This window comes from Puma concolor, chromosome E1, assembly GCF_028749965.1.
Source record: "Puma concolor isolate L17-30 chromosome E1, mPumCon1.1.hap2, whole genome shotgun sequence".
NCBI lineage: Eukaryota > Metazoa > Chordata > Mammalia > Carnivora > Felidae > Puma > Puma concolor.
Genome location: NC_141680.1, coordinates 6334700 through 6361179, shown reverse-complemented (window position 1 = coordinate 6361179; position 26480 = coordinate 6334700). Strand labels below are relative to the sequence as shown.

Genomic DNA, 26480 nt, shown 5'->3' with positions numbered 1-26480 from the left:
GCTGCATTTGTTTCAGGTTATGTCAAATAAACGGTAGAGAAATAGTACTCAGCACACTGGGAAGAAAAGGCAAGAAATTCTAGGGTTTGGAACTATATCCACTGTCTGCACAGTTCAGTTCTTTAAAATCCAGATAAAGGAATCTCCCCGTAGTTCTTGAAAACCACAGACTAACTGGTAAAACAAATAGTCAAATATAATCACAGATAGGGTGCTTCCCACATCTTTTATGTATTTCAATATTACTGGGAGAAAAAAAAGTGCATTGATTTTAAATCTTCATTTTTTTCTTAACAGATATGCGTCATTACACTTGAAAGTTTTGTGCGTTTATTTTTGCATTTTTTTTATTATTGAGGTATAGCTGACATTACATTAGTTTCAGGTGTACAACTTAATGAGTTGATACGTGTATATCTCCAAAAATGGTCACCATAGTAAGTCTTGTTAACATCCATCGCATACACAAACAACTTTTATTCTTGTGATGAGAACTTTTAAGATTTGCTGTTAGCAGCTCTCAAATACACAATATGGCATTATTAATCATAGCTGCCAGGCCGTACATTATTTTGTGTGTGCTTAAGGACAATCAAGCTATCATCTTTTCACTTAAAATGGTATTTATATGGGTGCCCTGGTGGCTGAGTCAGTTAAGCATCTGACTCTTGATTTCGGCTCGGGTCACGACCTCACAGCCGTAGGACTGAGCCTCGTGTCAGGCTCTGCACTGACAGCGTAGAGGCTGCTTGGGATTCTCTGCCCCCCCCTCAAAAATAATAAACATTTTTTAAAAATTGATATTTATTAACTGTTCAGGTGAAGCTAAGTAGGTAAGGACTGGACTGGTCCATAAGTTTTGTTACACATCTGCATTTAAGACCCAAGAAGAAAAAAGGAAAAACTGCCTGCCTAGAACAGCTCATTATGAGAGGTACCTACAATGTATACTTTACATTGTATACAATGTATACTTTGTAAACTTTGTATACAATGTATACTGTGTATACTTTGTATGCTACAATGTATACTTTAGGACTATTTCCTGTAACAAGTACTTTACAAATGCCTCCAGAACTGATCCTTCAGAATCAATTGCAGGCTCTAACTATTCTAACCACATTTAAACTACCAAAGTTTAAGGAAGTTTTATATATTCCACTGCTTTAAGTCTTCTAGAATAAACTTCTTGTGTTTATGAGAGCTTTCAAATCTATACATTTTAAGCGAATAGTAACTCCAGGAGGTAAATAACCATGTCTAATAATCCTTTTTTCTGATAGTTTATAATTTTCCAGGGGCGCCTGGGTGGCGCAGTCGGTTAAGCGTCCGACTTCAGCCAGGTCACGATCTCGCGGTCCGTGAGTTCGGGCCCCGCGTCGGGCTCTGGGCTGATGGCTCAGAGCCTGGAGCCTGTTTCCGATTCTGTGTCTCCCTCTCTCTCTGCCCCTCCCCCGTTCATGCTCTGTCTCTCTCTGTCCCAAAAATAAATAAACGTTGAAAAAAAAAAATTTATAATTTTCCAAACATTTCCATGTGCATTACTCTAATAACGTGACCCTCACAACAGCCCGGCCATATGGGTATTATTCCTATTTTAGCAGATGAGAAACTCAGAGTTCAGAAAAGGTGAGTAAATGCCCCAAGTCACAGCGCCTGCAGAGGAGTGAGCAGTTTCCTGAATCCAGGTAGAATAAAGACCCATCAGGGATATTCTTAAAGGAAAGGCTCAATAATGAAAAGCAGAAATCAGCAGATTGGTGAGAAGGGTGGGACCCAGTAATAATGAAGCTAAAGAAACTGTGTAGTAGATCATGAGGGGTTAGGGACTCGTCTACTAATAGTGAAAGAGACTATTAATGACACCATATTACAAACAACGCATTGTTGTTATTAATGATGATGGAGGGAGGCGCCTGGGTGGCTCAGTGGGTCAAGTGTCCGGCTTCGGCTCAGGTCATGATCTCACAGTCCGTGAGTTCGAGCCCCGCGTCGGGCTCTGTGCTGACAGCTCAGAGCCTGGAGCCTGCTTCGGATTCTGCGTCTCCCTCTGTCTCTGCCCCCCAAATAAACATTAAAGAAAAAAAAAACATTAAAACAATGATGATGGCTAACATGTATCACATCCTTACTATGTCAGACCCATGCCCTACATGCATTCACAAAGAACCTGTGAAGTGAGCATTATTCCTACTTTCCAACGGAAAACCTGAGGGTTAGAGAGGTTGAGTATCTTGCCCTAGGTCACAAAAATCTTAAATCCTGACAAGGGGATTCAAATCCAGGACTCCAGAGCTCTTAAATGTTATGGCATTAGGGAAACAATACTTCCCAATGTGGACCACACTCTTGGGTCACAAACGTCAAGCCATGAAAACAGTGTACAGGGTTATCCAGTGCCCAGCACAGAGCTTATCACACAGAAGGACCTCACATGTCTGTTAGATGAAATGTATTCCATAAGTCCTGCAACTAGCTGTTTGAAAGAGGAGGGTCATTAACACCTCCCAGGAAGGCAATGTTTTACAGGGCAGCAAGTAGAAACAGATTGGAGGAAGGGGGTGGTATATACCAAACATCTTCTAAGGGTCTGAAGCCCGATCTAAAACCAAAGGTCTCTAGCAGAGGAAGCATGAAAGGTTGGGCTCTAAGCATACAAAGTAAACAAAAAAGGTCCTCAACTGCTCTTTAAGCTCATGGATTATAACCTGGATTGCACTAGACAACGTCCGGCGACTTTCAGGTGCTTCTCTTCGTTCTGAGTCAGCAAAAAAAGGTTCAAGAACAAGACACTTATAACTAGCAGGTTCCTCAGCCAATCAAGGCTAGCCATGATGCTGGTAAAAGAAAATTCATCAATAATCCAAAGAGAGGCCTATGTCCGCCTTCTCCCTTTTAAAACTAGGTTCCGCTTGTTGGAAAGGTTACTAGACATCAGAACACAGAGGCGGCGGAGAAGAATGGAGAGCCTCAGAATACTGCCCAACCACAAGGGCACCACAAGCTCTTCCCCATTCCGGAAGCTTCACACACACACACACACACACACACACACACACACACACACACACAGTGTCCCCTCTGCGCGGAGCACGACAGTCATCTTTCCAGACAGGTCTTCTCTACCCCTCTTATCGAAGCACAGCACACACTCCTCTCTGATCTTCCATCGCAAAACCCCGCTTGTTACCTTCCTAACACTCTTCTCCGTGAGTAACTTTTCTTTCGTACCTGCGGACTGTCTTTCCTGCCCCGTCTCATCAGGAGGGAGGAGAATGCCCAACTAACTCTCTGCTGTATACCCAGCACTAGAGTCTATGCCCAGCACTGGGAAGCTCAACATTTTTTAACCAAAATAATAATAATAATAATAATAATAATAAATAATAAATGTATACAGCTTTTTCAAACAATCAGCATCCCTACCCCCACCAAAATAAACTCCCCACCACACACACACACACACACACACACACACACACACACACAAATGCACTATTTTTATAAGCTTTAGAAGTCACCCATTTTGCAAAAGCCATACAATCCTTCCAGCAACAACTGGACTGGAAAGCGGTCCTTATCAGAAAACCCATCTTTTACGTCCTCTGCATACACTCACATACACATTGGGCTGTGCAACACAGCAGCGGCCAACAACTACTTCGGTCTGAATTAATCATGAGGGCCTGCACAGAAAGTGTCCTCGGAGCTCTGACATCATCCCGTCTGTACATCACCATTCTTTACGTGTATTGAAATGATCTCCCAGGGAGCGCAACCAGCCGGGAGGGAAAACTTGAGGGCATCCTGTCTCTGCTTTCCTGAATCACGCACCCTCTCATCGACACGAAGACCCCAAGGCGGTTGAGACAGACCCGGACACGCGGCTCAAGACGCAGCAAGGAGCCCTGTCGGGAAGGTTCTAATCAGAGAGGAAAATGTCACCATGGTGACACTGACCGCCCAGGGTATCGCGACCCATTCTGCTGATAATGTAACACAAGCGGTTAGCTGAAGTCGTCCAAGAGGTCGCTGAGATTCCCTGTTTTAAAAATAACAGGACTCCCCCGAAATCCCCCCGAAAACTTAAGGGAATGGCCCCTGATGGGCTGGGGAGGCGTGGGGGTGGGGGGCTGGTGTTTTCACAACACCCCCTCGGTCAGCAGCCACGCGGATTTGAATTCGCCTTCCCAGTGGGGGTGAAGCACTGATTCATTAAGGAGGCGGCGGCCTCGGACGTCCAGACACGACCCGGTACCACTGGGACCCCCTGCCTTTCCGTCTCCTGCGTCTCCCCCATTGAAACCGAATCCAGGGCTCTCGCGTATTTGCGGATATTTCGAGCCTGTGCCACGCCAACGCGGTCACCCCGGGCCCGACGGCCGTCGGAACTACTAACCTTACAGGTGGCACAGGCCGGAGCAGCCCCTCCCCCACCCCACCCCCGTCCCTCCCCCTCCCCCTTCCCCTCCCCCCCCCGCCCCCGCCCCCGGGGAAAGTTTGCAGGCGCGGGGGGTCCCCGCGGGGGGCGCCCAGTCGGCGGGCGGGCCCGGCTCCGGCGGCGCCCCGCGGGGAGCCAAGATGGCCCTGCGCGGGGCCCCACGGCGGCGGCGGCGGCGGCGGGGCGCAGGGGGGCGCCAGGCCGGGGCGCCGGGGACGCAGCGCCGCCGCCTACCTGCGCGGCGCGGCGCGGCCCGGCCCGCGGGAGGCCAGCCCGGCGCGGGCCCGGAAACGCGGGCGGGGCGGCGCCAGGTGAGCGGCGGCGGCGGGGGCGGCCGCGGGGGCGGGCCCGGGCCAGGTGGGCCTCCCGCGGGCCCGGCGGGGGCCGAGCGGGGCGGGGGGCTGGGGTGGGGTGGGGCGGGGGGCGCGCGCGGAGGCCGCGGGCCGGGGCCTGCGCGCGGGGCCGGGGCAGGGCCGGGCGCGCGGCGGGCGGGGGCGCGCGGGCCGCCCCGGCGGCTTCCTCGGCCGGGTCCGGGGGCGTCCGCGGGCCGCGGGGACAGGCCGCGACGACGCCGACGGCCGCGCCGGGGGGGCGGGGGTCGCGGCGCTGGCGCGTTCCTTACCCTGCATGCTGCTGACGGCCGGGTGGCCCGGCGCCGGGGGCCCCACGGGGCCCGGGGTGCCGCTGCCGCTGCCGCCCCCGGAGCCGCCGCCGCCGCCGCTCGGGCTCGGAGCCGCCATTGTTGGGAGTGAGGAGCCGAGCGGCGCCGCGGCGGCTGCAATGCAGCAAGCTCGGCCTCTCGCACGGCCGAGGGGCGCGGCCAGCGCCCGCCTCGGCCACGCCCCCCTGCCCGCCTCCGACACGCCCCCGGACACGCCTCCCCGCGCGCGCACGCGCACGCGCGCTCCGGAGCCTGACGCCGAGCCGCGCCAGCTGCGGAGCCGCAGAACCGCCCAGGGCGCGGGTGCCCGGCCCCGGAGGAAGGCGGCCGGGCTGCCCCGGCGCTGCGGGCCGGCTCGCGGGGCCTAAGGCGCTTTGCGGGTGCGCCGGGGAGGTTAGGGGACGCAGAGCTTTCGTCGCTCCCGCAGAGGCCTGCGACCCCAAGAAGTTTACGAGCCCCCTTGTTGGAAACCACAGAAGCCGAAATCAGACCGGGTCGAGCTGAACAGGACCCCCGGGGTCGTGCTTCCTGTCCAGCCTCTGGCAGGGCACTTCCAGAGGGCACGCTGGCTCTAGCTGTGGTCCCATCAGGAGCCCTTGTTAAGCTCCGCCCAACACCCCAACCCTCCACGCTGACCTGGGGGCTGCTACGGGGTGCTACTCAAAGCGACGTCTCCGGACTCTTCTCCAAACTGTGAATCAGAATCTACATTCTAAATAATATCCCCAGGAGGGGCGCCTGGGTGGCTCGGTCAGTTAAGCGTCAGACTTCGGCTCAGGTCATGATCTCACAGCTCATGAGTTCGAGCCCCGGGTTGGGCTCTGTGCAGACAGCTCAGAGCCTGGAGCCTGCTTCGGATTCTGCGTCTCCTTTCCTCTCTGCTCTTACCCTGCTTGTGCTCTATCTCTCTCTGTCTCTCAAAAATAAATAAACGTTAAAAATTTTTTTTAAATAATAATAGTATCTCTAAGTAATTTGTATGAACCTTAAATGTGAAAAACGGTATCTTAAGCCCCCAACACTCCCTGGCCTCCCAAAATACACTACTTACATCCCCAACTCCCCCTCAACACACACTGGGTTCCTTTGCCCACCTGCTCTACACCGTAGAAGACCAGCCATGGTCATTATTACCAACTATATAAAATGAAAACCTCCCCCCAAACTCAGGTTTCCTCCAGTGCTTTGCACAGAGACTTTGATTCTAGGAAGGCAGCCGCTAAAAGCAGAAAAAAAATAGTCCTCTGTGAGGCTAAGAGTTTCTGGGCCAATGGAAATGTAATTGATACGGTGAGACCGGGGTCTCCAGGCAGGGGTATGTCTTGCCTATAATTGAATGACCAACTGTGCACTATCACAATTAATCTAAATGAATGACCAACTGTGCACTATCGCAATTAATCTAAACTGTGGAGCTGGGCGATCCCTGCCCTTTGGAAGCATTGCACAATGTATGAAGGGCCTCGTTCTCAAACCTCCTTCCACACAGACCTTATCTGTGCTGGAACTTCCTCATACCATGTTGGAAAAGCGTGTCCTCGGTCACAAGGGCCCTCTGCCTTCTTGCCGTGAACCCAACCTCATCCTCCTCACGATTGCTCAGAAGCTAACAGGGGCTGCAGATGGGGCTTAGGAAAAGTAAGTCGGGGAGGCAACCAAGGCGTATTGAAGATGAAAACAAGAAGATGTACTTAAGGGGAGAGCCTTTCACTGAGTCTGCCTCGGAAAGGCCTGCCCTCAGAAGGTTTGGCTGACTGAGTGTCTTCAAGTCTAGCTCCTTATAAACATTGCCGAATCGCCGTCTAAGCATCAGGAGTCCACCTGGTTCTTGTTGGTCCTGGGGAATCCTGTATGTGGGGTCGTTGGGGGGATCTTATGAGAACCAGAAAGAAAAGTTTCCCGTCCAGGCTGTTCAGTGCAGAGGACAGGCTAAATATTCCATCTATGGCTTCCGTGTGGTGCTCCTGGAAAGAGAACAAATGACCAAGAAAAGGAGGAGGTGCGATTCAGTGAGATCCGTGACCTGGGCCGAAACCAAGAGTCGGACGCTTAACTGACTGAGCCACCCAGGCGCCCTGCCTGGTGTCCTTCTAAAGAGAATAAGGCACAGACACACACTGAGGGAAAACTGTGTGAAGACCCAAGGGAAGAGGTGACCATCTACACACCAAGCAAGGAGACCTCAGAAGACATCAACCCTGCAAACACCTTGACCTCACGCTATGAGCCTCCGGACTCTGAGAAAATAAATACCTGTTGTTTAAGCCACCTGGTCTGTGATACTTAGTTATAGCAGCCTTCGCCAACTCATACGTGGTTCAGAAAATGAATTGCTTAAAAGGATAGGTCTTTTAGTAATAAGAGTAGCTGGCATAACCTTTGGGGAGTGGGAAAGCCATTAAGCGATTGTCAATAATCAAGAAATTCATGGGCACTTGGCTGACTCGGTCAGAAGAGCGTGCAACTCTTGATCTCAGTGTCTTGAGTTTAAGCCCCATGTTGGGTACAGAAATTATCAATCAATCAATCAATCAATCTTTTTTAAAAATTCACATTTGGGGGGCGCCTGGGTGGCGCAGTCGGTTAAGCGTCCGACTTCAGCTAGGTCACGATCTCGCGGTCCGTGAGTTCGAGCCCCGCGTCAGGCTCTGGGCTGATGGCTCGGAGCCTGGAGCCTGTTTCCGATTCTGTGTCTCCCTCTCTCTCTGCCCCTCCCCCGTTCATGCTCTGTCTCTGTCCCAAAAAATAAAAATAAACGTTGAAAAAAAAAAATTCACATTTGGAAGAGCTCCTTGAGAAAATCCCCAAATGAGCTTGAAGCTCTCAGCTCTGCCATGTAATGATATTTCTTTCCTTCTAAAAAGGATGGGAACGACAGATTAAGGCCACTGCCATGGGGGCGCCTGGGTGGCTCAGTAGGTTAAGTGGCTGACTTCACTCAGGTCATGATCCCTCTGTTCTTAGAGTTCAAGCCCTGTGTCAGGCTCTGTGCTGACGGCTCAGAGCCTGGAGCCTGCCTCGGATTCTGTGTCTCCCTCCCCCACTCGCTCTCTGTCTCTCTCTTTCTCAAAAATAACTTTAAAACATTTTTTTTAAAAAGACCATTGCTGTGAGCAATGTATGTCAATATCAGAGTACGTTGTCCCGAAAGAGGGTGCAGAGAAGTGTGCATATCTGCGGCTGGGATCATCTTTGTTTAGAAATCTAGCTTGCTGGTTTTTTCTTTTTTTTTTTTTTTTTTTTCTGAGAGAGAGAGAGAGCACAGGAGGGGCAGGGAGGGGCAGAGGGAGAGAGAGAGACAGAGAGAGAGAGAGTCTTAAGCAGAATCCATGCTCAGAGCCAGGCCAGACATGGGACTCGATCTTATGACCCCGGGATCATGACCTGAGCCAAAATCAAGAGTTGGAGATGCAACCGACTGAGCCACCCAGGGATCCCTGGCTGGTTCTTTTTGATACCTATGCCTCAATGGTTAGATTCCAAACACATGTTTCACTTCACATTCCAAATAAAGTAATAGTATTTAACTAGATTTCACTTTAGGACCCCAATGTCAGTCTCTGAGAAAGCAAGAAGGGTCAAATACCACTATTTGGCTGGGCCAATCACCATTATCATAGCCCCTATAAAGGCTCAGCAGCTTGGCTTTGAGCAAAACCATCTCCCGTCCACCCCCCATCACTGAGGGCTCAAGACCAGATCATCCAATGACTGATTTTTGCCTCCCCAGGCAGAGGGCTGCAAGTTGTGCGGGTTTCTGGGTATTGGTTGAGTATTGCATTTAATTGGAAATAAAGCACATGTGAGAAGCTTTTAACTGCCATCAAAAGAACCAAAATTCTGTCAAGTTCTGCTAGAAGAAGGCATTAATTAGGGACACCTGGGTGGCTTGGTTGGTTAAGCGTCTGACTGTTGGTTTCAGCTCAGGTCATGACCTGACCCTGTGTCAGACGATGCACTGACAGAGCCTGCTTGGGATTCTCTTCCTCTCCTTCTCTCTCCCCGCCCCCAACCCCACTCGCTCTCTCTCAAAATAATTGAATATAAAAAAACATCAATTGATTTTGACAATTAAAAATCATGCCTGCATATACAAATTTATAGGTAAGGGGCACCTGGGTGGCTCAGTAGGTTGAGTGTCGAACTTTGGCTCAGGTCATGATCTCACAGCTCATGAGTTCGAGCCCTGCGTCGGGCTCCGTGCTCACAGCTCGGAGCCTGGAACCTGCTTCAGATTCTGTGTCTACCTCTCTCTCTGCCCCTCCCCTCCTCATGCTCTGTCTCTCTTTCAAAACTAAATGAACATTAAAAATTTGTTCAAAGAGTAGAAAAATGGAAATACCCCACTCTAAGTCACTTACCACTATGTGAAAGGTGACATTGAAAGTATTAGCCATAGTCTGACCCGATACAAATATATACTAGAAGGATATGATTCTCATGGGCCAGAACATACCCACAGGCTGTCTTCATATTCTATATTCTGTTGATCTATCTTCACTATTAGAAAAACAAAAACAAAACAAAAACACAAAATGAAACAAACAAACAAACAAAAATACAACAGTGGGAATTCTGGGGGGAAGGAAGGAGTGAAGCATGATTGGAAAGGGGCAGAAGGGAACTTTCCCTAAGGCAATGGTCATGTTCTGTACTTTGACAGGGGTTGGGTTACACAAGTGTATGCACTCATTAAAATGCTGCAAATATATGATCTAGGTTTGTGCATTTCAATGTGGGTAAAGTATACATCAAAAGATAAAAATCTAGAAATATCAAGTTCTAGCTAAAAGTATGAATGTTAAAGTCTTCAGGAGAACATATACTGATATCTGCAATTGACTTTGAAATGTATCAAAAACAAGATGGCGAATGAAAGGATAGTGGGACAGATAAATGGATACATATGTGCAAAATCCAGGTAGTGAGTAGACTGGTGTGAACGATTTTTTTCAATTGCATGAAATTTTCATAATAAAATATTAGGGGGAAATGAAAAACCCAGTAAAACAAAAAATCACACGTACATTAAACATATTGCTAAATTATATTGCCTCCTTGCCCAAAATTACAAACCAAGTAATATAACTTCTCATGACTGAGTATAAATTTGTCTAATTTAATTGAGTAGGTTTCTTATAAAAATCAGAAATTATTGAAACTTCTTATCTAAAGGAAAAGAATCACCTAGGGTACAGCTGTGTAGGGTCCTCATGTGCAAGGATATATGTTGCTGTGGACTTATGTGAGACCATACGGGCACCTCTAGCTAAGTCAAGATCTTAGGATTTAATAATTACTTAAAGGAGGACATTGTGGTTTTTGTTTTCCAGATTAAGTAACAATATCTGGTTTGAATTTAATAACATTGTTTTGTTTCATTGTTGTTTTTTTTTTTTGTAACAGCTTTGAGCTGTAATTCACATACCATATAATTCACCCATTTGAAGTATACAGTTCAGCCTGATTATAGCTACCCTTGTGAGTAACATTGTATTGGACATTGTATTTAACATTGTATACACCTGCAGTGACCACTGAAATGCACAATGGCAGACATTGTATATTTTATAAACTAAAATAAAAATAAAATCAGGCGTTCATTTCAAGAAGAGCCATCTGGGGCACCTGGGTGGCTCAGTCGGGTAAGCGTCTGACTTCGGCTCAGGTCATGATCTCACACTCCATGAGTTCGAGCCCCGTGTCAGGCTCTGTGCTGACAGCTCAGCACCTGGAGCCTGCTTCGGATTCTGCGTCTCCCTCTCTCTCTGCCCCTCCCCGGCTCGTGCTCTGTCTCTCTGTCTCAAAAATAAATAAACATTAAAAAAAATTAAAAAAAAAAAAAAGAAGAGCCATCACAGCACAAACTCTTGTGACCATAGATCAGTCACTTTGGGTATAATCAGACTACATTAACTATACCAATCAGAGCTCAAGAAAGCTGTGCCTTTTCCCAAGAGATATACACAGAGCTGTAAGCTTACTCTAACCATCAGAAATCAGTAACCAAACTTAAAAAAATAGTTGATAAAGTACTTTATCAGCAATGTAGATTAACTGACAAATTATTGCTAGACACGTAGGAATTCTCTATTTTTGGAATGTTGAAAAGATTGAATTACCCAATATTCAGAATTAATAATGAAGTCATACACTATACATGGGATAAAAATGTTAATGAGCAGGAGAGAAGATGTCACAAGAACAAAAAGTCAGAATTAGGTTTTATAAAAAGACAAAGCAGATAGAGTCTTTGGGAAAATGAAACTTAACCTTACATTAGCCAGATGCTACAAGTTTTGTTAACACTAAATAATACATCTATGAAAACTACCCCATTGAACCCCAGGAACACTTCACATGTTTGTTTATTTGTTTGTGGTACATAAATGCCAGACAAATTTTATTGAAGTTTTAATTTTATTATTATTTTTAGGTAATGTCTATGCCCATTGTGGTGCTCAAACTCACGACCCTGAGGGGCGCCTCAGTGGCTCTGTCGGTTGAGCGTCCAACTTCGGCTCAGGTCATGATCTCGCAGTTGACAAGTTTGAGCCCCGCGTCGGGCTCTGTGCTGACAACTCTGAGCCTGGAGCCTGCTTCGGATTCTGTGTCTCCCTCTCTCTCTGCCCCTCCCCCACTCATGCTCTGTCTCTCTCTGTCTCAAAAATAAATAAATACTAAAAAAAATTAAAAGAAAAAACAAACCCACGACCCTGAGATCAAGGGTCACATGCTCTACTTACTGAACCAGCCAGGCACCCCAACTTTTATTTATTTTAATACCTAAAAAGCACATAAACCAGCAAATGAACATTAACAATGAAATAGAAAAAATGAGTGAAAGATAAATGCAAATAACTTATAAACAAGTGATTCCAAGTCTCATTCATAATTATAGTAATATGCATTAAAATAATAATATACACTTCCTTAGAAAATCGACAAATATGATTAGATAATATATTTTCCTGTTGACCTTTTTTATTTTTTTAAATATATTTTAATGCTTATTATTTATTTATTTATTTATTTATTTTTTAATGTTTATTTTTTTTATTGTTTTTTTAACATTTATTTACTTTTGAGACAGAGAGAGACAGAGCATGAATGGGGGAGGGTCAGAGAGAGGGAGACACAGAATCTGAAACAGGCTCCAGGCTCTGAGCTGTCAGCACAGAGCCCGACGCGGGGCTTGAACTCACGGACCGCGAGATCATGACCTGAGCCGAAGTCGGCCGCTCAACCGACTGAGCCACCCTGGCGCCCCATATTATTTATTTTTGAGAGAGAGACAGAGTGCCAGTGGGGAAGGAGTACAGAGAGAGGGAGACACAGAATCCAAAGCAGTCTGCAGGCTCCGAGCTGTCAGCACAGAGCCTGTCGCGGGGCTTGAACTCACAAACTGTGAGATCTTGACCTGAGCCGAAGTTGGACACTTAACTGACTGAGCCACCCAGGTGCCCTGTTGAACTTAAAAAATATATATATATATATTTATTTATTTAATCTTGACACCCAACATAGGGCTCAAACCTCATGACCCTGAGATCAAGAGTCACATGCTCTGCTGACTGAGCCAGCCAGGCACCCCTTCTGTTGACCTTTCTAACAAATGAATTATTTCAGGTACAAGCTGCCATTAGTTTGAAGAAAGGTTTTTGTTAACTAAAGTCACTTCATTCATTTAAAGGCGGTCTCCCCCTGATCTTATCTCAGTTCTCAGACAGAAACTGGCACACGGCCCCTGATAGCTCACAAAACATAGGCGCATTCTCATACCAGTTCAGAGTTGTTAAGACTTTCCCGTTGATGTGGCCTCAGAATTTGTTATAAGGAAATAAGATTTGGGGACGCCTGGCTGCCTCAGTTGGTAGACCATGTGATTCTCCATCTCAGGGTTGTGAGTTCGAGCCCCATGTTGGGCGTAGAGATTACTTAAAAATAAATTCTTGGGGCGCCTGGGTGGCTCAGTCGGTTGAGCGTCTGACTTCGGCTCAGGTCATGATCTCATGGTTCGTGAGTTGGAGCCCCAAGTCCGGCTCTGTGCTGACAGCTCAGAGCCTGCAGCCTGCTTCGGATTCTGTGTGTCCCTCTCTCTGCCCCTCCCCCACTCATGCTCTGGCCCTCTTGCTTTCAAAAATAAATAAAACATAAAAAAAAGCTTTAAAAATGCAAAGACTAGGTTGCCCGGGTGGCTCAGTCGGTTAAGCATCGGACTCCTGATCTCAGCTCAGGTCTTGATCTCAGGGTCATGAGCTCAAGCCCAACACTATGTGAAGCCTACTTAAAAAAAAAAAAAAAAGGCAAGGATGTTTAACGTCACTCAAAGAAAACAGTGCAAGTTAAAACCACACCAAGTTACCATTTTTTTTCAATTATCTAACAAGCAAAATTTACACAATATGTTGATACGAGTGTGGAAAATGGACATTCTATACATTGCTGATGGGAATACATATTTGCACAATCACTGGATGGCAATGTAGCAATATCTATCAAAATTACAAATGCATTTTCCCTTTAACCCAAAGAGTATATACTTCTAGGAGTTTATTCCTGCAGCTACACTTATTTAAAAAAATTTTTTTTAACGTTTATTCATTTTTTGTGAGACAGAGAGAGAGAGAGAGAGAGACAAAGCGTGAGTGGGGGAGGGGCAGACAGAGAGGGAGACGCAGAATCTGAAGCAGGCTCCAGGCTCTGGGCTGTCAGCACAGAGCCCAACGCGGGGCTCGAACTCAAGGACCGCGAGATCGTGACCTGAGCCGAAGTCAGACACTTAACCCACTGAGCCCCCCAGGTGCCCCTAAACAGTTACATTTTACACTTGATCTTAGCCAAAAGGCTGAGAAGTGATTAAACAGTTACCTTTTAAAATAACTCAAAAACATAAATTATTTTTTTTCTTAACGTTTTATTTATTTTTGAGACAGGGAGAGACAGAGCATGAACAGGGGAGGGTCAGAGAGAGAGGGAGACACAGAATCTGAAACAGGCTCCAGGTTCTGGGCTGTCAGCACAGAGCCCTATGCGGGGCTCGAACTCACGGACCGCGAGATCATGACCTGAGCCAAAGTCGGCTGCTCAACCGACTGAGCCACCCAGGCACCCCCCAAAAAACATAAATTATTTTTGAAGTACTTTATAAAAAGATAGGTCTTTTTCTTATACATGTAGATTCTATTTGACTTCCAGAAAATGTTTCCATTTTTGTTTTTATTAAATCGGAAATGTACTGAGTTTTTATTCTTGGCTACCATTCTGCTTGAATACCAAAGAATTATAAGATACATAGATGATGAATCCTGTAAGAATTCAGTAGACATTTATTACTGGATTAATACAGCAAAATTCATCGATAGTACTTTTTTACTTAGAAGTCTTCTTTGGCGGAGGTCCTGGGTGGCTCAGTCAGGTAAGTGTCTGACTTTGGCTCAGGTCATGACTCATGGCTCATGAGTTCGAGACCCACATCAGGCTCACTGTTGTCAGCACAGAGCCCGCCTTGGATCCTCTGTCATCCCTCTCCCCCCTGCCGCCTCCCCTCTATCGCTTAAGGTCTCTCTCTCTCAAAAATGAATAAACATTAAAAAAAAAATCTTCATTGGTTCTTTTAATTTGCAAACTTGGGTGGTGTGAGTGGTTCTCAGAGTAGCTCTGTGGGACACATAGGCTCACAAACAAGGTTGTCTACACCAGTCCGTGTCTCTTTGAACATATCCTGGGACAATGTGACTGTTGGGGGTGCTGACCCACACCCCCAGTGGAGAATCTGTGTATAACTTTTGGCTCCCTAAAAACTTAACTGATAAAACCTATTGTTGACTGGAAGCCTTACCAATAACACAAATAGTCGATTAAGTTGTATTTCGCATATCATATGTATTATATATTGTATTCTTACAATAAAGTAAGCTAGAGCAAAGAAAATAGTACTAAGAAAATCACAAGAAAAAGAAAGTACATTTACAATATTGCACTTTATTTTTTGAGAAAAAAAAAAAAAACTTCATGTATAAGAAAACCCACACGGTTCAAGCCCACGTGGTCCAAAGGCCCACTGTATATGTTTTCAGGTACATGGAGGAAATCCAAGACCATTTAGTGTATTTAGTGTATTCTTTTATACATTTAGTGTATTCTTCACTGAGGAAGAAGTACAGATCCCACTTTACAAGTGAGGACAACCCCAAACACAGCAAAACTTTGGATCACGAGTAACTTGTTCTGCAAGTGTTCTACAAGACCAGCAAACATTTCTAATAAATTTTAACTTAATACATGATCGATGTCTTGCCATATGCGTCACATGATGCTGAACAACACACAATCACAACTTAGTGATCACAATGGTTCTTCTCTCTCTTGCTGAGGGATTGTGGGTGATCGTTCAATGCAATGTCACATTTCCTTGAAATTCTCAAAAGGAGGCAAAGCAAGTGTCATTGGATAGGCTCCTTGTTAAAGTTGTACGAAAAGAAAAAGATTCCACTGAGCCAATAGATAGCCGTGATTCTGTTAGCGATAGTGAACGTCTTCCTACCCAATAACCCTCCTCTCTCTTATCTCCGTCACACCAACATGAAGGTGTTCAAAGGTAAGTGCAGGTGAATTTGTTTATTTTTCTTTATATTTTGTATTTTCTTTATTATTTTGTATGATATTACAGCATTGTGATCATTTTTATACGAATATTTTTGGGTTGTGGAATGAATTGTCTAAGTTTCTATTATTTCTTATCGGGAGATTTGCTTTGATATACAAGTGCTTTGGATTACAAGCATGTTTCCAGAATGAATTACGCTAGCAAACCAAGGTTTTACTGTTCTTGTTTCCCTCTCCGAGATGGGACTTGAGATTCTAACTCCTTCTTTCCTTTTTTTTTTTTTTTTTTTTTTTTTTGCCCCCAGTGCACACTGGCTGAGATCTATATAACTCTAGTTCTCATATATCATGAATTTTCCAGGGCAGTCACAATTGCAAATACTATGTTCCCAATTATGAACCATGAGATCTCAATTCTGGTTCTGGAAATACAGGTACAGTACACCCAGGCTGAACTCTTGTCTGTTGACCTTGGCCAATTCCTTAGTATTTCCCTCTTGGAAGTTCCCCTGCAAAAATGGGGAAATTGGAGAAGAAAAGTTCCTAGATGCCTCGTGCCTCAGCCAGATGAGCAAGCTGTGAACATACAAGGGTATTACCAAGGAATCCGGCTCTGACAAAGGCGATGCCCAGCCCCGTCTGCAGCAGTCAGCCGTGTCTTTCTCCACCGAGTACCCCTACACCCTCTGGCCGGCAAAGCTCTTAGACATCCCCAGTGGGCTGTAAACCCCGGAATCCAAGTTGGGCATCATTAACATCTCATCTCCTGTGTTCTAGATAATATTCCTGGGCAATCTGATGCAAATGCCTTCAGAGGCCAGGTAGTAAAGTACTATGAACATACAAAGAGACCTGATTTAAAGGGATGGTCAGACTTAGGATGAACAGAGAACATGCACCATAAAAGGCATTCCCATTCAAAGAAAGTGTTAAAATTGTGTGTGTCACACAAAATACTGGCCGCCAGTTTGCAGCTCCTGGTTTGGAGGGTCCACAGTGGCATCAGAGAGAAGGGGTCTTGGATAGAATTCTGTTTGCTTTAAAGTATATGTGCCGTGCCTAATGCTTGGTGACCGGCTCCTTCCAACATGGGCTTGCTTTGTGCCTTTGGGACATGCTGTTTTTTCTGCACGTTTCCACGGGCAACCCAAGCCTCCCTGCAGTGACCCTCTTCAAGACTTTCTAAGACGGGCTACCACTGTTGGTCGACTTCCTTTTTTCCCCCTTCTCCTAACACTACATAATGAATAGGTTACATTCTGGAAAAACATTAAACAAACAAACAAACAAACAAACCGTGGTGTCTGGTTAATCCCAATGCTTTTGCGTCTGTATGTTCTCCAATGTTCAGACCCCTTCTGCTAATTAGCTGTGGCAGGTGAGTCACCTGTTTTGCTATCTCCCCAAGGGAAGAAAAAGCTTGCTTCTCCTATTGATCTAGGAGACCTTCAGGAGTCACCACATGCTCCTGGAAGCTTCTGTCAGAGAGAGGAAAGTTCAATCTGCAAAAGCCAGTGCTGACAGAAACTCAACATGGGCAGATGTCCAGCCATTCCTAGCATCAGACAGCAGGCACAGATGGGGCTTCCCACTGTTCAGTGCTGATGGGATTTACTGGAGTCAAAGCCATCAAGAAGAGGTAAATGTCACAGACATAGCAGGGGCAAAGTCTAGTTGTCTGTCCGCTGAGCAAAAGGTCATGCAGCTTAAACCAAAGGAGGCTCATGGGTGCCGAGAAGTGACCATGCAAAAAATCGGAGTCAGTTAACAAGGGGTCGAGATGAGGCACTTATACGGGGGCCAGAGAAGGAGAATCCTGGGTGGTGGAAGGTTTCAGGGGGTCTGACTCCTCTTACTCAATCCTCTAAGATTGTTACCTGAATAGAACTCCCCAAGTTTTAAAGGGGCCCTGGTCAGTTACTGAGGTGAAGAATCACCTCTAGAGTCAGATGCTTTCCAGATCAGCATTTTTCTAGAAAAAGAAGCTGGAGCTCTTTTCTGGCACAAACTGAAATTCAAAAGGGGGATCAACGTGTATAGAGAGCCTTGACCAGGTTTGATCCCAGCATTCAGTGAATTTTAGGCCTAACACTCTCCTTCGTGAGGGAAACTGGAGTCTTGGTCTCTACAAGGACAGAGATTAAGCTCGGAACAAAGAGAGATAAACTGCAGATTGGGACAGCATCCACAATTTTCTTCTGGGATTACTTGTAGTCTTGAAGAAGTAGATGAAATGTATTACACTGTTGCAGACTGTATCACAGTTTAGGTTACTAAATTCATTTAGTTGAGACCACATGTCTAATCATTACAAAGTGTTTTGTTTTCCTTCTCTGATATTTAGGCATCATGTTGAAACACTGTGGCAAAAATGCTTATGCTCAGATATAATAATTTTTTTATGGTAATTCTTTTCATGAATGTATTCTAAAATGGACGGTATATAAAAATCAGGATACTGGTAACGGAGATTTTATTACGTGCCAGGCTCATCGCAGGCATTTTAATTTTTTTTAATGTTTATTTTATTTTATTTTTTTATTATTTATTTTTGACAGAGACAGAGACAGAGCACGAGCGGTGGAGGGGCAGAGAGAGAGGGAGACATAGAATCCAAAGCAGGCTCCAGGCTCTGAGCTGTCAGCACAGAGCTTGATGTGGGGCTCGAACTCACAGACTGTGAGATCATGACCTGAGCCGAAGTCAGACGCTCAACCGACTGAGCCACCCAGGTGCCCCAATGTGTATTTTTGAAAGACAGACAGAGTGTGAGTGGGGGAGGAGCAGAGAGAGAGGGAGACACAGAATCCGAAGCAGGCTCCAGGCTCTGAGCTGTCAGCACAGAGCCTGACGCGGGGCTTGAACTCCTGAACCTCGAGATCATGACCTGAGCCCAAGTCGGACGCTTACCAACTGAGCCACCCAGGTGTCCCTCATTGCAGGCCTTTTATATACATCATCTCAGTTAATTCTCTTAACAATCCTAAGAAGTAAGTGGTATTATGGGGCACCTGGGTGGCTCAGTCGGTTAAGTGCCCGACTCTTGGGTTTGGCTCAGGTCATGATCTCACAGCTTCACGAGTTTGAGCCATGTCAGGCTCTGTGCTGGCAGTGTGAAGCCTGCTTGGGATTCTCTCTCTCCTTCTCTCTCTACCCCTCCCCCACCTTCACTGTCTCTGTCTCTCTCAAAATAAATAAATAAACTCAAAAAAATTTTTTCGAAGTAGGTGGTATTATATCTCTCATTTTATCAATGAGAAAACTTGAGGTGCCCAAAGGTGGCTACACTATGATCATAAAGAGGCTTCTTTCTTTCTTTCTTTCTTTCTTTCTTTCTTTCTTTCTTTCTTTCTTTCTTTCTTTCTTTCTTAAAAATGTTTATTTATTTTGAGAGGGAGCTAGTGAGGGGCAGAGAGAGAGAGGCAGACAGAGGATCCAAAGCAAAGAGCCTGATGCGGGGCTCGAACCCAGGAACCAGGGGATCATGATCTGAGATGAAGTTGGATGCTTAACTGACTGAGCCACCCAGGTGTCCCCTAAAGAGGTTTCTATGGATAAAAGTAAGCACTGAAAACTTGTTCCATTTTAGCTTCTGTCAAAAGCATCCTAATTACCAGTCAACTGTGTTACTCCCTGCACTGTGCTCAAGTAAGTTTTGGAAACCCGCTAGATCTATTTGTCTCTTGAAGTTTGAGTTAATAGACCATCATCGATACCGTGTGCTGGAATGCTTCTCCTCAGATCAGTGTTAAAAGCATCACGCTGGAAATTTGTTTAAAAGTCCATATCCAGGTCCTACCTCGCAGAGAATCGTATTAAGGGCAAAGGCAAGAAATCTGGGTTTAACATGCCTTCTGTGCCATGGATTTCCAGCCAGATTTGAGAAGCCTGATGTAGAGCAGCGGGCTCTACTCTTTTCTAATCAAGCACTCTTTTCTCTTTTTTTAAAAGTGTATTTATTTTGAGAAAGAGAGAGAGAGAGAGAGAGAGAGAGAGAGAGTGTGTGTGTGTGTGTGTGTGTGTGTGTGTGTGTATGCAGGGGGTGGGGTGGGGGAGGGGGCGGAGAGAGGGGAAGAGAGAATCCCAAGCAGGCTCCACACTCAGCTCAGAGCCCAGCAGGGGGCTCTGTCTCCTGAACTGTGAGATCATGACCCAAGCAGAAATCAAGATGCTTAACCCACTGAGCCACCCAGGCGCCCCCGATCGAGTCTTGGTTTCACGCTCTGTTATGCCGAGATTTTTCAGGTCTTGTTCTAAGTTTATTTTTGACACTTAGCGTTAATGGTTGCCATAAGCGAAAATCCCCACACACACCCATACACACACAACCCTCCAAATGGAAAAAGTACATCATAGGCAGTACACATTCATTTTTCAGTACCATCTGCTAATTAAGCAAAAGTTTTTGATGAAATGGTGCTACCACCTTCCACAGTTCCTGATGTAAGTCAGTACCTCTTGCAAACTAATTGGAAGGCACGTTGCATTTTAACAATGCTAACCTGCAGACTTATAATGAGAAGCACTAGAACTTTTTTTTTTTTAATTTTTTTTTTCAACGTTTATTTATTTTTGGGACAGAGAGAGACAGAGCGTGAACGGGGGGGGGGGGGGGGTCAGAGAGAGAGGGAGACACAGAATCGGAAACAGGCTCCAGGCTCTGAGCCATCAGCCCAGAGCCTGACGCGGGGCTCGAACTCACGGACCGCGAGATCGTGACCTGGCTGAAGTCGGACGCTTAACCGACTGCGCCACCCAGGCGCCCCTAGAACTTTTTTTTTTTACATGGATGGATTTTTATTCATTAGGACCTCAAAAGAGGATATCAAGCATTTTTCATTAGATTTAATGAAAGTTCATAAAGTACTTGACAGCATATTATACGACCTTAAACATTGCTGAAAAATTATCTTCATGTTCTAGATATATATTTTTTCTGGATAGATTAAATATATAATCTGTATGTATATAATCTCTCTCTATATATAAATATATATAATCTGTGTTATATAATCTTTATGTATTTGTAATTTGTATATGGTTAATAATCTGTATATATACACTCACATATACATACATGTTTACATACAGAGTATATACTTATATTTTCCTGTGTAATTATACATATATATACATGCATATGTATACTTACATATAGAATATATAAATAGACATATTTTTGTATATATAAGTATATATACTATATATAAATATACATACATATATAGTTAGGATACCATAATAGTCACCTTAACTATGTAATAGTGGATACAATCGTACATTTCTAATAGACTTCTTAATTTTTTTTTTTAATTTTTTTTTTCCAACGTTTATTTATTTTTAGGACAGAGAGAGACAGAGCATGAACGGGGGAGGGGCAGAGAGAGAGGGAGACACAGAATCGGAAACAGGCTCCAGGCTCTGAGCCATCAGCCCAGGGCCTGACGCGGGGCTCGAACTCCCGGACCGCGAGATCGTGACCTGGCTGAAGTCGGACGCTTAACCGACTGCGCCACCCAGGCGCCCCTAGACTTCTTAATTTTTAAAAAATCTTTATTTTTGAGAGATAGAGACAGAGTGTGAGTGTGGCAGGAACAGAGAAAGAGGGAGACACAGAATCCGAAGCAGGCTCCAGGCTCCGAGCTGTCAGCACAGAGCCCGACATGGGGCTCAAACCCACAAACCATGAGATCATGACCTGAGCCGAAGTCGGACGCTCAACTGACTGAGCCACCCAGGCGCCCCTCTAGTAGACTCCTTAATATTTGAAATTACTTTGCTTGAGTTTTGGTCAGGTCTGATCAGGTTGGCACAATTTCCCAATGTATCTGAAAAAGAGCTCATGCTACAAGTGTAGTTCTATCATTTTCCTGTTGGTTAACTGTACCTGCATCAATTTTTTTTAAGTGTATGTAATTATTTTTCAGAGAGACAGAGACTGGCAAGAGTAGGGGAAGGGGCGGAGAGAGAGAGGGAGACAGAGAATCCTAAGCAGGCTTTGCACTCTCAGTACGGAACCTGAGACGGGGCTCGAACTCATGGAACAGTGAGATCATGGCCTGAGCTGACACCAGGAGTCGGACGCTTATAACTGAATGAACCACCCAGGCACCCCTGTACCTGTATTATTAGTGTGCCCTTCAAACTGAGATTACTTTGCAGGAACTTTAAAAATGATGTGTTCATTTTGTTAGGATTCGTTCAGTTAAAACTAGGTAATGTAATCCATAATTCCACTGAATACAACACATGTCAATCTCAGCATATCTCGCTTATTATATTTCAATAATTAGAAAGCAAAGGAAGATGTGGGACCCTACTGTTAACTGCCCCATGGCATGGACCTTCTCCTCTTTCCTCATGGCGCCCCCCTTCTGTGACTCAAGTCTGCTCAGCATGACAAGTGAGGGGACATGCCAGTCCATTATAGTCAATACTGGTGGGGCCGAATTTTTTTCTCATTTCTCCAGGTCCATGGACTTATTATTTATTATTTTTTTATTTTTTTAAAGTTTATTTATTTTTGAGACAGAGACAGCATGAGGCAGAGAGAGAGAGGGAGAGAGAGAGAATCCCAAGCAGACTCCGCACTGCCAGTCTAGAGCCTGATGTGGGGTTTGAACCCACAAAACAGTGAGATCATGACCTGAGCCGAACCCAAGAGTTGGAAGCTTAACTGATTGAGCCACCCAGGCACCCCTCCATGTCTGTGGATTTAGATGTTTAAAGGCATCTGCCTAAGGATGCAATGACTTTTTACATTAAAAAAAAAATCATAGGGCGCCTGGGTGGCTCAGTAGGTTAAGCCTCTGACTTCAACCCAGGTCATGATCCTACGCTTCGTGGGTTGGAGCCCCGCGTTGGGCTCTGTGCTGACGGCTTGGAGCCTGGAGCCTGCTTCAGATTCTCTCTCTCATTCTCTCTCTCTGCCCCTCCCCCGCTTGCACTCTGTCTCTCTCTCTCTCTCTCTCTGTCTCCCAGGAATAAATAAATATCCAAAAAAAAAAAAAAAATCATAGGTCTATTTGAGGAAGTCTCCAGAAAACTTCCCAACAACCTGCAGAAGGGCCTTGGTCACTGGAATCCCGAAACCTCAGACTGGGAAAGAACCCCTTGTCTAAAGACATTTAATGTCCTCAGGAACTTGATTTGGTCATTAGGATTCATCTACAGGTTTTCTTTAAAGGTATAAATTCTAGGACTCAGATGTCTCCAGCCAGGTCCGTGGTCCCTTGTGTCGTTTGTAAGCACACAGGACATCTTCTCACAGTTCCACCTGAACCTTCAACATCTCAAAGACCTCCTTCAGGACATTTCCCAATAACACAAGTGATACATTGGGACTTCTCCTCACCAGGAAAAAGCCGTATTCTTAAAACTCCTCTACTCTCTAAACAGCCCTTAGATGACAATGCGGCTTCCGTTTGCCATAAGTTGAATCACTGTTTGCTTCAAAGAAGTCAACAGGATACAAACCACATCTTGATGAGCGTATTGAGACTGGTTTCTGTTCCAGTCTCCCTTCCTTGCTTAGTCCGTGGGGTCAGTGTTTCCATACAGCTTCCACTGGTATCCTTCACTTCCTGAGCCTTGAGTCAACCTGAATCTCCCCCTCAAGTCAACATCTCTTTTCTTTTTTTTCTTTAAAAAAACTTTTTGAACGTTTATTTATTTTTGAGAGAGAGACACAGAGAGAGAGAGAGAGAGAGAGAGAGAGCGGGAGAGGGGCAGAGAGACAGAGGGAGACGCAGAATCCGAAGCAGGCTCCAAGCTGTCAGCACAGAGCCCGACACGGGGCTTGAACCCTCAAACCGTGAGACCATGACCTGAGCCGAAGTCAGATGCTCAACCCACTGAGCCACTCAGGCGCCCCCCAGGCATCTCTTTTCAAATTTCTGTTCCTAGGTTGTAGAGAATGACTTAATGAGGTAACTCATCTGGTCTACTGCAGTGCCACGCAATTTAACTTCATCCTCATAGTAATGGTAAATTTCATACTCCCACACCTTACACAATCCCGTTGAGCAGCATGTCCTGGCTGCCTAGCTATATCCTGGAGCATCGTGCAGCAGAGAGAGGCAAGAACGTGAAATTTGGAGTCGGCAAAGAGTTTAGAGTCAGCAACCGGATATCTCTGTGGCTCTGAGTTAGGCGCCTACCCCCCTGGATCTCAGTTTCCTTATTTTCACAGTGGAGGTGCGGTCGTAAAAACCAACCTGTGTGCTCCGGAGCTGAAATATGTAACGTGAAGACAGAATTTGGGGGTAAAGAAGGAAGGTGGTCTATTACTTTGCCGGGCACAGGAGGCTGTGGCAGGCTAATGCCTCCAGAACCACAGGATGGCCAAGGGTAAAAGGCTGAGGGGTTTTGCAGGAAAATACAGGATCTGGACGGTTTCCAAGGAATCTGGAACATGCTACCGGCCGTGTTTGTCACATCTTCAAGGTGGTCTCATGACTAGCATTGCCACCGGCGATCGATCGGAGTCTCAGTTACTAAGTATACATTGAGGTCAGCGAGATGTCAATATCGATACTGAATTCTTGGAACAAAGGTTTCCACAGAAAAACAAGAGAAGGTGGCCGAGGCAGGGGGTTGGGGGCGGGGGTGGGGGTGGGGAGAGGGGGAGGCTTCAAGAATGAGGAAGAGAAAAATGTGTTTAGTTTAAAGTCAAGCCTCGAAGGCGGCACCAATGTATCTATCTTTGTTTCCATCCGTCTTTGCATTTCTATAGTGGTTTCAGGAGCAAGGATTTTGCTGTGTCTGCTGTTATGAGGATTGGACTTTTTCTTTTCCAAGTGAGCACCTTTTAGTTCGTAAAGAACATAATTGGCCCTGCGGTTTTATTTTGTTTTATCCTTCCTTCTCTCCCTCTTTCTCTTCTTTCCATAATGTCCTCTGTTTCATGGTTTCTAGCTCTTTCACTCTTGGAACAACCCAGAATATTTTCTTTAAAAATCTCTTTCAGATTGCTCTATTATCTCTAATTTGGGGGGTACACTTTCATTAAAAAAAAAAAAACAAAAAACTGGTGGCTGTCTCTTTTGATGCATTGTTTTTGGTGCAGTTTATAGTTTTTGCTTTTAAGCTTCTCCTCAGGGAAGAATGTTTTCTTGGGTGCCCCACATGGCCCCGATGGGAGTACCCTGGAGTTTTGTTACTCAAAGATCAACCTCTCCTCTGCTCAAGGATAGCGTTCAGAGGGCCGCCTGGGTGGCGCAGTCGGTTAAGCGTCCGACTTCAGCCAGGTCACGATCTCGCGGTCCGTGAGTTCGAGCCCCGCGTCAGGCTCTGGGCTGATGGCTCAGAGCCTGGAGCCTGTTTCCGACTCTGTGTCTCCCTCTCTCTCTGCCCCTCCCCCGTTCATGCTCGGTCTCTCTCTGTCCCAAAAATAAATAAACGTTGAAAAAAAAATTTAAAAAAAAAAGGATAGCGTTCAGTAATTATTGGTCTTCCCTTTCATGCATTGCAAATTTGTCCTCTCTGCTGGATCATTGCACTCAGCATATAAACACGCTGTACCTCCCTCCTCATTTCTCTCATTTTGATATTTCCCTTTATAGCAAAACTTCTGGAATGACTTGTCTATATTTGTCACTCCAATTTTTCTCTATTGAAGTGCTCCATTCAGGCTGTCTCCACTCTCAGCTACTCGTTAAGGTCACCAATGACTCCACTGTTGCTAAAACTCATGGTCAATTCTCAATCCTTGTCATACTTTTGATCATTAGTTTTTGACCCAGTTGATTACTGCCTCCTTTTTGAACATTTTGTACAGTTGGGCTCCAGGACACCACTCTCTCTTTGTTTGCCTCCTACCTCAATGAGCCTTGATCTCTTTCTCCTTCGATGGATCCTCATCTCCTTGACCCTAATATGTTGGGTGTATCGCAGGGCTCACTCCCCACAATCTTCTTTTCCTTTCACTCATTGTCTCAGGATTTGGGCATTTGTTATTACCTGGGAAGGGAAGCTCCTGCAGATACCCATAAGCTTTGCTCCTTCACTTAAGGTCTGAATTCTGGGTCATTTTATCAGTTAGGTCTTCCCTGACTGATTAAATTACACTCCATCCTGGGGTGCCTGGGTTGAGCGTCCCACTTTGGCTTAGGTCATGATCTTACTGTTCATGGGTTCAAGCCCCATGTTGGAACCTGGAGCCTACTTCAGATTGTGTCTCCCTTTCTCTGTCCCTCCCCCATTCTCTCTCTCTCTCTCTCTCTCTCTCTCTCTCAAAAATAAACATTAGGGGCACCTGGCTGGCGGGTTGGTTAAGAGTTCAACTTTGGCTCGGGTCATGATCTCATGGTTCTAGAGTTTGAATCCCGCGTTGGGCTCTGTGCTGACAGCTCAGAGCCTGGAGCCTGCTTCGGATTCTGTGTCTCCCTCTCTCTCTGCCCCTCCCCTGCTCATGCCCTGTATCTCTTTCTCTCAAAAATAAACATTAAAAAAAAGACATTTAAATTATACTCCATCCTTAACACTGTCCTTCCCCTCTCACCTTGATTTAATTTTCTTATCATTACCCAACATACTTATTACTACTTGTGTATCTATTGTCCAGCTCCTTCATAAAATAGAAGCCCTCTGAGGGCAGGAATTCTATCTGTTCAGTTCACTGTTGCATAGGCAGCTGACAGAACAATGCCTCTGTAGGAGGCATCTGATAAATATTTATTGAATGAGTGAGTGAATGAATAAACTGAGGTATAGATCTCCCAAATTTTAAGACATATTTTTTAGTGGTTCAGTCTGTTCAGAAAGAAGGGA

At 45.5% G+C, this 26480-nt stretch overlaps 1 protein-coding gene across 2 annotated transcripts in view; it reads right to left on the bottom strand.

Moving 5' to 3' along the window:
• The window catches only part of MAP2K4 (mitogen-activated protein kinase kinase 4), a 139753-nt gene extending 134520 nt beyond the window's left edge, over window positions 1-5233 (bottom strand). The window contains exon 1 of one of the 2 annotated variants that reach the window (XM_086686051.1): window positions 5064-5233. In XM_086686051.1, coding sequence (XP_086542177.1) covers window positions 5064-5181 — 118 coding nt within the window. In that variant the 5' untranslated portion in view covers window positions 5182-5233. The remainder of the gene's footprint in view (window positions 1-5063) is intronic. The other variant, XM_086686052.1, reaches the window with a different exon arrangement.
• Between the last annotated feature and the right edge of the window lie 21247 nt (window positions 5234-26480).